Source organism: Triticum dicoccoides, chromosome 3A, assembly GCF_002162155.2.
Source record: "Triticum dicoccoides isolate Atlit2015 ecotype Zavitan chromosome 3A, WEW_v2.0, whole genome shotgun sequence".
Taxonomy (NCBI): domain Eukaryota; kingdom Viridiplantae; phylum Streptophyta; class Magnoliopsida; order Poales; family Poaceae; genus Triticum; species Triticum dicoccoides.
Window position 1 is genome coordinate 715,334,048 of NC_041384.1, and position 12,172 is coordinate 715,346,219.

The 12,172-nt window shown below is 48.7% G+C and overlaps 1 protein-coding gene and 1 pseudogene across 1 annotated transcript; one reads left to right on the forward strand and one right to left on the reverse strand.

The window, feature by feature from the left end:
- The first annotated feature begins 2,917 nt into the window (after positions 1-2,917).
- Positions 2,918-6,169, forward strand: LOC119270413 (protein LIFEGUARD 2-like). Its single transcript, XM_037552416.1, has 4 exons — positions 2,918-3,205; positions 3,870-3,983; positions 5,283-5,440; positions 5,545-6,169. Exons 1-4 carry the CDS (start codon positions 2,971-2,973, stop codon positions 5,749-5,751), a joined length of 714 nt encoding a protein of 237 aa, XP_037408313.1. The 5' UTR covers positions 2,918-2,970; the 3' UTR covers positions 5,752-6,169.
- Positions 6,170-10,784: 4,615 nt separating this feature from the next.
- LOC119273077 lies at positions 10,785-11,833 on the reverse strand (annotated as a pseudogene).
- Positions 11,834-12,172: the final 339 nt, after the last annotated feature.

Here is a 12,172-nt window from a genome sequence, read left to right on the forward strand (position 1 = left end):
CTTACATGGAACTTCCAATGATGTAACTTTAATGTAGAAAAACTAAAGCATAAGCCTAAACCTAAAACACTAAAACCCAAACATTCTAAAAAAACTAGCAAAAACACCAATCACGGGCTAGCCAACCGCACTGGTACTTTCCATAAGTCATCTGAAAATTACCATTGGAGGCCACAAAAGTCGCGACCGCCACTGATACTTTTGTTACTAGTGCCGAGCTGCAGTCCGTGTCAGCCACTAGTATTTTCATCCACAAAAGCCATGAGCCAAAATATGAGTGGCGGGCACATTTGCGAACGCAAGGTCACGTCCGCCACTGGTACTTGAGTTACAACTGGCAGGGACCGCGGGGTATGAATCCACGCCAGTGATTACTTCCTTTGGTGATCCAAAAATAGGGTAGAAAGGATTCTCTCCTTTTTTTTCCCAGAGGTGACCCTGAGTTATTGATCCAACGGGAGGATGATGCCCTTTAAGCTAGGGTCTTAAGCAAGCTTTTGTTAAAGAAATAATTATAGCTTTTGACCGGATCGAAAACAACTGTTGAAAGACAGTTATAATAAAAAATAGGCATGGGTATGAGGTCTTAATGCTTACAACCATATATTTGTGTTATGATTAGATATGATCTTAATTTGTGCTCTTGAAGTCACCCATCAAGATGTGCTTGTTATGTACCGAAGTGGGGGATGTGTCCAAATTATGTCTTGACCGACACGCGTCCTGCATCAAAAGTTAGTTGTCCAACTGAATGCCCTATCTGTTGCACGGGGTTGCCTCGATAATTAAGATTGCTATAACCAGACAAAAGCATTGGGCATTTATGACTACATGTCTTGTGCCCCAGGGATAGGATCCGTGTTACCGTACTAAACATTTCTGTCACTAGTATTCACAATAACACTTCATGGTCTCCCTGCCCTTAGCCTCTCCATGGCTCGTCCTACATGATTCTGGGTACCTGCTTGGATGAAGAACGCGAACGAGACAAGAGACAACTATGGAACCATTTTATTTCACACATACGAGATGTTAATTCAAAACCCTTCCATTGATCCCCACAACAAATACTTCTGGTTGCAAGGCTTTTGCCTCAACCCATACCTTACCGAACTACTCACATATGAAGATCACACAAAGAACACATCATGAAGATTGATATATTGATAATATGTCTTACAATAGATGTCGTGTGTGATACACGATTACAAGTATGACTACATTGCTGAGAGCTATGGTGGAGGTGAAGGTGATGGCTATGGAGATGGGAAATGGCGGTGGCTAGGGTTGTTGAAGATGGCTACGGTGATTATGAAGATTGGTTGTTTCGGTGGCTCTCTGTTATCCATTTGGCGAAGGCACGTTTATAAAGGTTATTCAGGTGGACGAGGAGCATCGGTTTCCACGTCATACGGCCGGTCATATGAGCGGACACGGTTGTATGGAATACCGTCTTTTCTGGTATTTCTTTTAGTGCACCTCCACTTGTTCCCTCTCCGCAAATCCAAATTCGAAACCGCTCGAGAAAAAACCTATGTTGTTTTTTCCTCGAAAAAAATAAAAAAACTATCTTGTGTGGCTATCGAGGCGGACAGAGGCATAGAGCCCCTGTCCAATTTCTTTCCCTTCATATCTATACCTAATAATAAAGGGCCTATTGCTTCTGGCGGTATGTCATTAAAATTGCAAAATATTACCCAATGCCACCTATAAGTGACAAAAACGTTTTGCACGGGATCCCCCGCCTGGGCCGGCCCAAGCATAGGAACCTACTATACCGTTTGGGCCGGCACATGTGCGCACGCCAGTTTTTTAGTTTCTTTTTTATTTTTATTTTTGTTTTTTACTTTAAATAATTAGCAATTTCCAAAAGCTTTTGAAATTTTAAAAAACTGAGTATTTTTGAAATAAAATGTCCAAGAAAACATAAAATGTTTGTGAATTTAAAACATGCTCGGGATTTTTCTAAAAATATTCGCATATTCAAAGAAATGTTCGTGATTTTGGAAAAATGTTCGTAAAATAAAAGAGTATATCAGTTTGAAAAAAAGTCCGTGTATTAAAAATTATTAATTAAACTGAAAAAATATTTGCTAATTCGAAAAATATCGTAAATTTTGAAAAACATTTCTTGAATTACAAAAGAGTTTATTGTTTCATAAAATGTTTGTTGATTCAGAAAATGTTCATGCATTTCAAAAAATGTTCGTGGATTTCAGAAAATATCCAACAATTTCGAAAAAAATGTTCGTCTATACTAGTATTGTTCGCCGATTCAAAAGAAAATGCTCAAAAACCGTCTGCAATGTAAAAAATGTCACAATTTTTAAAGTTTTTTTTGTAAATAGTAAAAAATGTTCCCAAATTTGTGAAGTGTTCACGAATGATCGAATACGTAGTTAAACAGTAATGCTTCTGAGTGTTTGTGACTTACACCCGCGTGAATTTTGAAGAGTTAACTGCCGGGTGGATTGGAATATTATAGTATGCTTTTAAAACAATGTTTTCTGAATTTCATAATAATTCTTTGAAGTACCAAGTTTTTTCACAACCACGATATTTTTTCGAAAATGTGAACATTGCTTCAATTTTGAATAAATTTCAAAAAAGAAACATTTTCTTGTATTTGTGAACAAATTTCCAAATCATGCGATGATGAGATGTGAACAGAATATGATCATCGCCATTGAAGATTATGACTTCTTTTTCTCCCGTTGCAACGCACGGACTCTCTTTTGCTAATCATCAATCAGAAAAGAAAAAGATAGCATCTGCCTTTCTGAAGAAACCGCGTAACAATTCCACCGTCCATGATTCTTTTCTGCCTGACCAGTGGGCCCAGCAGGTTGATCGGTGTCATCTGATCTGACTATATACTGCCTCCGTTCGCTTTGCTCCGTCCTGCCCACTCCCCGCTCGCTTTCCGCCACGCCCGCGAAAACCCTACCTCCGGAGGCAACGCCGGGCGAGATGAAGGGCGGCGGCGATATCGAGGCGGGCACCGCGGCACCGAAGGGGACGACGGAGAGCCCCGAGCTGCGCTGGGCGCTCATCCGGAAGATCTACGTCGTCCTCTGCCTGCAGCTGCTCCTCACCGCCGCCGTCGCGGTCGTCTTCGTCAAAGTCAGCAGCATCCCGCGTTTCTTCGTCTCCTCCTACGCCGGCCTCGGGCTGTACGTCTTCATCCTCGTCTTCCCCTTCGTCGGTGAGGCCTCAAACCATTTCTCCTCCATTACGAATTTGTGATCCAATTGCAGCGAGGGTTTTCTCTTTTTTGTAAAAGAAACAGAGTATGTCTGTCAAGGCCTACAGGGGCTGTACAAAATTAAGTTACGACATACAACAAGTGCGTTTTAAACGCCACAAAACAAATATGTTGCACAATTATCGGAATCCACGGTCCCAATTTGGTAGATCTGAAGAAGATTTTCGTTTCGCTCTGTGAACTAGCCACTGGAGCTCTTTCTTGATTGTACGCCTGCAAGCATAAAGACTTGGAGTGAATCCCCTGAAAATAAAAGGTCGTTGCTTCCGGGCATTTCAACGAATTTCTATGCGTGCCATTTCATCATGTCCTTCCCGCAAAAAATAAAAGATTTAATTATGTCCGATTTTGAGGGCCTTGGTCACAGGACAGGACTAACTTTCCCTTTGCTTTCTTTGCATTCTCGTCCCTGCAAAGCTATGGATTACAACTCCTGTTTTTTGCAGGAACGTCCCATGCACTCTTAATTTTGCTATACTACTGTAGATTGGGACGTGGTAGCTTTGTGAATTGCAGCTGGAAGTTATTCTGTTTCTAAAATGCCTGTTAATTTTTGGTATGCAGTGTTGTGCCACTTGCTAAAATGCTTGTTGTTTTTACGCAGTGCTGTGCCCGCTGCACATCTACCGCCAGAAGCACCCAATCAACTTGCTGCTTCTTGGCGTCTTCACAGTGGCCATCAGCTTCTCTGTGGGCTTGACATGTGCCTTTACCAGTGGTACTCTTTCTGCTCCTAGCTTCTTCTTGAGTCGCTCTGCTGCTTATGTAAATCAGCACATGCTATCATCAGAATCTGATAGCTCCTGCACCATCAAATTCTTGAGTCACATCTGCCAACTCCTAGCCTGTTCACCATGTGCCTTTAATGCCCCTCTCATTGTGTTAATTCATTACATATCCATGGCTAGTAGATATTTTCGTACTATTAGCTTCCTACTGTTATCGTATGGCAATTGTGCTAGTCACCATGTGCGACAATTGATAGTTTCATACTGTTATTGTGAAGCATTTTGTTTGCGTGTGGACTGGGTTCAGAAATACATCCGCTGCCAATTTGCCATACCCGTGCAAATGGTAGACACGGCCAGGCAGCCCATGTGACTGTAGTTGATGCATTTTCCTAGTCTGTGTTGAGGGCAAATTGTAGTTGTTGGTCACCATTATGATTGATATGCTTGTCTGAGTTAGAAGCATTTGTAGTATTGCCAGCTAGCAGGATTACCTTTTTAGAAGAGCTGGCTTTGCTATTTTCAGCGGTTACTTTTTCACTAAGAAATTGGCAAACAGTAACCTTTGCTTTTCATAGAACATTGGTTGGAACTTGCATATATTTTTACTGTTTCTTCCGGCAACTATTTGTTTTAAGATACATAGTGTTATGATAGCAATAATATGTCAGCCGAGCTGCTCTTTGATCTGAAGGGCCGATTTGTCCAACAATATGCCAGCCGAGCTGCTCAAGTTGACATGGTTTTGGTAAGGACGTGATTTAGGTTGCAGGACTAGCTTAAACTTTTATCAAGATAGAAAGGATTTTCAGTTGATATATCATACTAGTGTCGTGATAAGACAATAGATGCTTCATGCATGTGCTGGTTAAATCTCATTGGATTAAAGTGATTGAAAATACATAATCTTTCGATTTAGACATAGTTATATTGACAGACACTCTGTGATCTGTCATCCATTTGTGTTTGCGTTAGTGTTCACCACTGCATTTTGGGGTTGTACCAATTCCAAGGTTCTTTCTATCTTGTACCACATCGCAGGAGGTTGCTGCTAGTTTGCTTCTTCAATGCATCACTGCCATTTACTTCAGATTTTAGCATGCATGTGCTTTATTGTTTAGTCAAATTTACATGATAGTTCATTTAGAGATGTATGCGATGGTAAGAAAGCAATTAGTTCATTTAGTAGCCGTCCTCTTATATATATATGTGTGTGTTTTGTACTTTGTTGGTAGGATGGGTTTTCTTTGATAAAGAACCACTGCTAAAATAGTCCGCTATGTGTGCAGGCAAGGTCATTTTGCAGGCTGGGATTCTTACAATTGTGGTTGTCTTGAGCCTCACTGCTTACACCTTCTGGGCTGCAAGGAGGGGCAAGGACTTTAGCTTCCTTGGTCCTTTCCTATTTGCTTCTCTGATGATTTTGCTCGTCTTTGCTTTCATTCAGGTTAGATGCCGTCCGTTCCCTTCTCTAGTTAGGTGTGTCGCCCATTTACCTATCAGTCTTCTCTATTCTATAATGCAAGTACTGATCATGACTTCTGTTTGCAGATCTTCTTCCCGCTGGGCAAGCTCTCTCACATGATCTATGGCACGCTGGCGGCACTCATCTTCAGTGGCTACATTGTCTATGACACGGGCAGCATCATCAAGCGTTACAAGTATGACGAGTATGTCTGGGCTGCCGTCACGCTCTACCTTGACATCATCAATCTGTTCCTGGGCCTGCTGACTCTGTTTAGGGCGTGTGACAACTAGGCACGTCTCCCTGCCCCTGCTCTCTCGTGCTTCAAATCCTGTCGACGAATTTGGTATCCTGATGAGTCTTTGACATGAAGAATTGTATAGTCTGGTCTGTCTCGCTGGCACGGTGAAAATGTTGCTTACTTTAGTTGAGTTGATCCCTAGTAGAGAGAAAACGTAAGAAAACCGTGCGCCGGTTCTATCCTATGGATGGTGGATGTGATGTTGTCTTTAGATGTGCTGGATTGGTCGATTGGTGGTGCTGGGTTTATTTAGCTGGGTCTTTGACATGCTGGATTGGTGGTGCTGGGTTTCTGATATCATTTATGTAGCTGCGTGGCTTCAGGACGAGGGCGATATTGTTTCCTAGCACATATGAATTGGTCTCTTGGCCCGTTTTGTGGATGGTGTTACTCGTGGACTATATATGAAATACTCCCTCCGGTCCTTTTTATTCTGCATATAAGAATTGTTTGAAGTCAAACTCTACAAAGTTTGACCATATTTATATGAAAAAATATCAACATCTACCATGATAAAGTTATACAACATGAAACTTTAAGTCATGACGCATCTACCAGTATTGATTTCACATTGTGAATGTTGGTATTTTCTTATAAAGTTGGGCAAACTTTACGAAGCTTGACTTCAGACAAATCTAATATGCGAACTAAAAAGGACCGGAGGGAGTAAATGAACAATCAGACCTATTCTACGCCAGAACTTTTTTTTTGAAAGATCCGGGGTTTCCGGCTAAATTGATTTAGAAGAAAGCAGCGGGAGAACAGGGGGTGATCAAGCGATCATGGATGCAGTTTGAGAAATGAAAATGAAAACTACAAGGTGACCGACTTAGCCCTCGGCCTAATCTCTCGCTACATATTCCCCAAAGGGGGGCTCTAGGCATGTTGCTCCGGCCATTCTCCATAGCTCGATCGTGTTCCTGATGGAGTGCAGCACGTCTTCAGCATGGGGGAGTTTGCTGTTGAAAACACATGCATTTCTCTCCTTCCATATCTCCCAGGCTATCAGCATCATCATCGTCTTGAGCCCTTTCCTGGAGTTTGATGGTGCTAGTTGGACTGTTTTTTTCCAGTGCCTCAGCAATGAGTGGCTCGTTGTTCTGGCAAGCTGCAGGGCTGCACATCCATTCCAGGAGGATGCCGCCTCCCAAACCGACCATGCGAGCGGGCAATCCTAGAGTAGGTGCGTAGAACATTCGAGATTTCTGAGACAGAGAGCGCAGAAGTAACCGTTTGGCCACCCGCGCCGCTGCAGGCGATCGTTGCACCAGAGTCTGTCTTGGAGGAGAAGCCATGCAAACATCTTAACGCATCTTAACGGTTCCAGGGGCCCAAGCCTTCCAGATTGCCGCCTTGATTCCGGGATTAGGGGCATCGCCTGCCTGCAGTTTGTAAGCAGCACTGGCAGTATAGACGTTTCCACCACCTGCCACCCAGGTGATCGAGTCTTCCTCCGTTGTTAGTGCAACGTTGGCCCTGCGAAGCTTTCGCCAGAGCTGCAGGTACCGAACCACCATTTCGGCCCTATTGCCGTGCTGCAGGTCTTGAATCCATTTGTCATTTGCCAGGGCCTCTTGAACTGTCCTGCCCTTGCCACGCGAGTGCTGGAAAAGAGTTGGGAACTCTTGGCATAGAGGCATTGATCCCAACCAAGAGCTTGTCCAAAAAGTGGTTGTTCTTCCGTTTCCCAGCTGCACTGAGGTGGCCGATGCAAAGAGCACACGATCGTCGTGATCGCATGGGACGGGAAAGCTCATCCAGGGGTTATGCTGTTGCTGCCATGAAAGCCAGAGCCATCGCATCCGCAGGGCCGCGCCGAAACGGTGGAGATCCAGGATGCCCAGCCCTCCCTTGTCCACCGGCCGGCATACCTTATCCCAAGCCACCTTGCATTTGGCCCCGGTGATTTTCTCGTCTTGCGCCCAGAGGAACTGCCTGCGAGCCTTGTCCACTTCTCTTAGGATTTTCTTTGGGACCTTGAGGACGGTCATGGCAAACACTGGCAGCGCAGTTAGCACCACCCGCACGAGGACTCGCCTGCCAGCCATGCTCATGAGCCGACCCTTCCATCCCGCCAGCCTAGATCGAATTCGGTCGGTTATGAATTGGAAGTGCACCAGCCTTAATTTTCTCCTGGAAATGGGCAGTCCAAGATAGGTGGTTGGAAAAGAGGTTTGCTGTCCTCCGAACTAGCAAGCACCTCAGACAGCTAAATGTCATTGCAGTTTATTGGAATCACCGAAGACTTAGCCTGGTTCAGTTTGAGCCCCGTGCAGTCGCCAAATTTTTTCAGTAGAAAAAGCAGCGTTTCCACTTCTTCCTTCTCTGGATTTGCAAAGATCACCGCATCATCCGCGTATAGGCTGGCTCTCATGCTGATCCCCCGACCTGGCAGCGGAGCCATTGCTCCCTCCGCTGCAGCGGCTGCGAGCAGGTGGTGCAACGGGTCGATTGCCATGATGAAGAGCAGCGGAGAGAGGGGATCGCCTTGTCTGAAACCGCACCTGTGGGAGATCTGCGGTCCAAGGACTCCGTTCAGCATGCATGACGACGATGCCGTAGATAGCAGCAGTGCGATCCAGTCACGCCATCTTGGTGGGAAGCCCATCCGCTCCATCAGCTCGAACATGTACTCCCAAGAGACTGAATCGAAGGCCTTTGCTATGTCCAGTTTGAAAAATAGAGCCTTCTTGTTCATGCGGTGCAGCATCCTTACTGAACTTTGAACGTATTGGAAGCTGTCGTGGATGCACTTTCCTTTTTGAAATGCCGTCTATGCCGGGAAGATGATTGCACTGAGGGCCCCGGACAGCCTAGTCGAGAGCACCTTTGAGATTAGTATTGCGATTGAGTGTATGAGGCTGATCGGCCGGAAATGTCCCACTTCAGAAGCACCGTTTTTCTTGGGCAGGAGCACAATGAGGGCAGTGTTGAGGCTTGCAAAGTTTTGCCCTGAGAGGTGATAAAATTTTTGAAAAACATCCATGATGTCCTCTTTGATTATATGCCAACAAGATCTGAAAAAATGTCCATTGAAACCGTCCGGACCCGGGGCTTTATCCGCTGGGGAGTCGACTATCGCTGCCCAAACTTCTGCATGCGAGAAGGGAGCGTCCAAACCCTGCGGGTCGATCCTCGGGACATTTATCCTGTCCCAGTTTAGGGTTGCTTGGCGTGATTCCTGTTTGCCCAGACTGCTTTGGAAGTGATCATGAATCATTTTTTCTTTTTCCTCATGTTCGTAAGCCACTGTGCTGCCGCTTGCAAGAGAATGAATGTAGTTTTTTCCGCTTCTTGCTCTCATTTTAGCGTGGAAAAACTTAGTGCTCGCATCACCAACCCGCAGCCATGTGATCCTTGAAGCTTGCCTCCTCTGTGCTCTCTCAATGCCTGCCAACCCTAGGACCTTGAGGTTCAGATGCTTTCTGAGGTTGATCTCGGCTGCCGACAGTCTTCTGCTCTCCTGGGCTAGATCAAGCAAACGGATGACTTCATTTGCTATGTGAAACTGCATGGTTGCCCTCCCAAAAGTGGTTTTGCTCCATATCTTCAGGTCCGCCGCCGTCCTCTCAAGCTTCTTCTTCACCCTGACAAAATGGCAGTCATGGTGCACTGGCCATTGCCACGCTCGCAGAACAGTTTCTGTGAAGCGGGGGAAGCGCGGCCAGAAACTCTCAAACCTGAAACGTGCCTGTCTGCATGGCTTGCTTGCGGCTGTCAGGTACAGCGGGCAATGATCCGAAAAAGATGTAGAGGCAGCCACTAGGATGTGATCAGGGTGCAGTACTTCCCAGTGCTCGTTGCAGAACACTTTGTCGATGCTGCAAAGCGTTGGCACTTCTCTTTCGTTGCTCCAAGTGAGACGTCGGTTTTTGCATTTTATCTCCCTCAGTCCAGCTTGATCAATGGCCCTCCTGAACTTTCAATCATTCTTCTGTTTATATTGGCATTGTTCTTGTCAGCAGCCTGGTAGATCATGTTAAAATCGCCATTGATCATCCATGGCTCTGCCGTAGATGGAGCTGTCGCAGCGATTTCAGCCAGGAAGCTATCTTTCTGGGCGTCATCTGTTGGCCCATACATCGTGGTGATCCAGAAGTGCAGCCCAGAGTGGAGCTCAAGAACCCTAGCCGTAATGGAGAACTTTCCTATGCTATGAGAAACTACGTCGACTACCGTTTTGTCCCAGAAAATGGCCGCACCCCCTCTAGTACCTACAGCTGGGAGGACGACGCAGCCTTGCAGCGAGGAGCCACCGATCTCCCTGGCCATCGCCGTCGACCACACCTCTATCTTGGTCTCCTGCAAACACAACATTGCTAATTTATGCACGGTGGCCATGCCGTTGATCGCAGTACGCTTCGCAGGGCAGTTTAGTCCCCTAACATTCCATGACATGAAGTTGATGGTATTGTCATTCATCTAAAAACCAGTTGTTGCTCCGCTAGCTAAAAAAACTACTAATGCAGGGACGAAACACCATCACATACAGCCTGGGGCGGCGACGGCCACTAGTAGGCCCAAAACCCCGTCGCCACGCAGCTAACCACATCATCGAGGAACTAAACATTGACACTAAACCTAGCTCAAGCCGGTTGAAGACCAGCCGCTGGCGGATCCTAGCTACATCTGATAATGCTAACATTACTACACTTGCAGAATCTCCTCAGCATCTGCCAGACCTGCCATGCCTGCCGCGATCTTGAGAGCGCCTTGATCGAGGCCGGTGAGCTTTGCAATGGCAGCGATGTTGCCCTCCGACAGTGGCTCTTGGAAAGCTTCATGATCTGGGCGGCCGCTTTTGGTGTCATCTTGTCCTTTGGGCCGAGCTCGCCAAGCTCCTGGATGAGGCGCAGCACCGCCCTCTGGGCCACTAGGGTGGTGATGCCTGCCGCAGCCTGACGTGCGCTCCAGCGAGAGGGGGCCGAGAGAGCCCTGGACTTTGGCGGAGCAGGGTGGCGAGGGCATGGAGGCTGGCGTGGAAGAATGGGTGCGGGTACCGCCTCGAACAGCTGAGCCGCCTGCTCATTGCGGCTGTCGATCACCATCTCGCCCACCTGCTGGGTCACCGCATCCAGCTGGAAGCCCACCGTGGCTGCTGCAGGGGAGCTGACGCAGGGCAGCAAGCATGGCAGCATCGCTGGGCTCTCGAGCTCCCCTGGCTTGACACTCAGGCGGGATGGAGGGGAGCGACCATCGTCTTCGAAAGCAAGCGGGGTGCGCAGGGCTTCGATCATCGCGTTCTCCATCTCCAACTGCATGCAGTCCGTGCGCGGGGGCGGCGAGAGGGCGCGCCCCGAGTCAGAGAAGGAGAAGAATTAAGCGACCGGGTCCGCTTCAGCCGGCGCGACCTGCACCGGTCGAAGCGGCTTGGGCGGCGTGGCGCGCAGAGTGTTGGTGTTGGAGCTCGAACCCTCCTCCTTGCGGCCCATGGAGCGGCGGCTTCCGACCAGGGTGCGGCTGCGCTGGCGATGCACGCTGTTGACGACGCCATCGCCGCCGCTCCTGGCGTGGCAGCCATGCCCGAGCAGCCGATCCCTCCAGGACCGGCTCGAACCTCCGCTCCCACCATCACCATTGCGGTCTCGATCGGAGCCGCCCAAGATCGGGCCGCAGCCAGCCGGGCCGGCACGCGGCGCGGAGCTGCGCGCCCGGCCCTGGCCGTTCTCCACATGGGCGACCCAGGTGCCCGGCTCGACGCGGGGGAGTGGGCGGTCGTCGCTGTCATCCTAAGAAGGCAGGCCACTCTGCCCCGTGTGGGAAGAGCACGGCGAAAGGGGCGACCAGTCCTCGAGCAGGTCGACGTGGATCAGCATGTCGTAGCGGCGTGCTCCAGGCGGCGGAGGAACACGGCGGTCATCGGGGGCGATGCCGATGATCGCATCTGAGCGGACGGCGCCGCGCTTGAGCACCCAGAGGGCGCGCTTGGTTGGGATGTGGGCAACATCCCAGACCCAGAGCCAGCACGCGAAGGTTTTGGTGTGCCCCCTCTCGAGAGTGCGCGAGTCCAGCCGGTCGACGCGGCCGATGTCGCCGAGGGCCTCCTCGGCACCCGGCAGGTTCCAGAATTGCATCGGCAGGTCTTCTATCACCACGCGCACGTGATGGTTGAACTTGAGGATTGCGGCGTGGTCGTCTTCATTCCACGCCCTGATGAAGTACTTGCAGCCGTCGACCTTGATGACGGCGCGCCGCACGGCATTGTCCCGGTGCGCGGGGAGGTCGGAGTGGACGAGGAAGGCTTCGGGCTGGTGCGCCGTGACGCGCAGCTGATGCGGGCCGGTGGAGAGCTGCTCGAAGATCACCCTGCCGACGGCCGCTGGGGTGGTGGAGTGCGAGCGGTCGGCAACGGTGAGGGTGACGGCGTGCTGGCGCAGAACGTGCTCCTCGAGCTCCAGCGTCGGTGTGGCCAC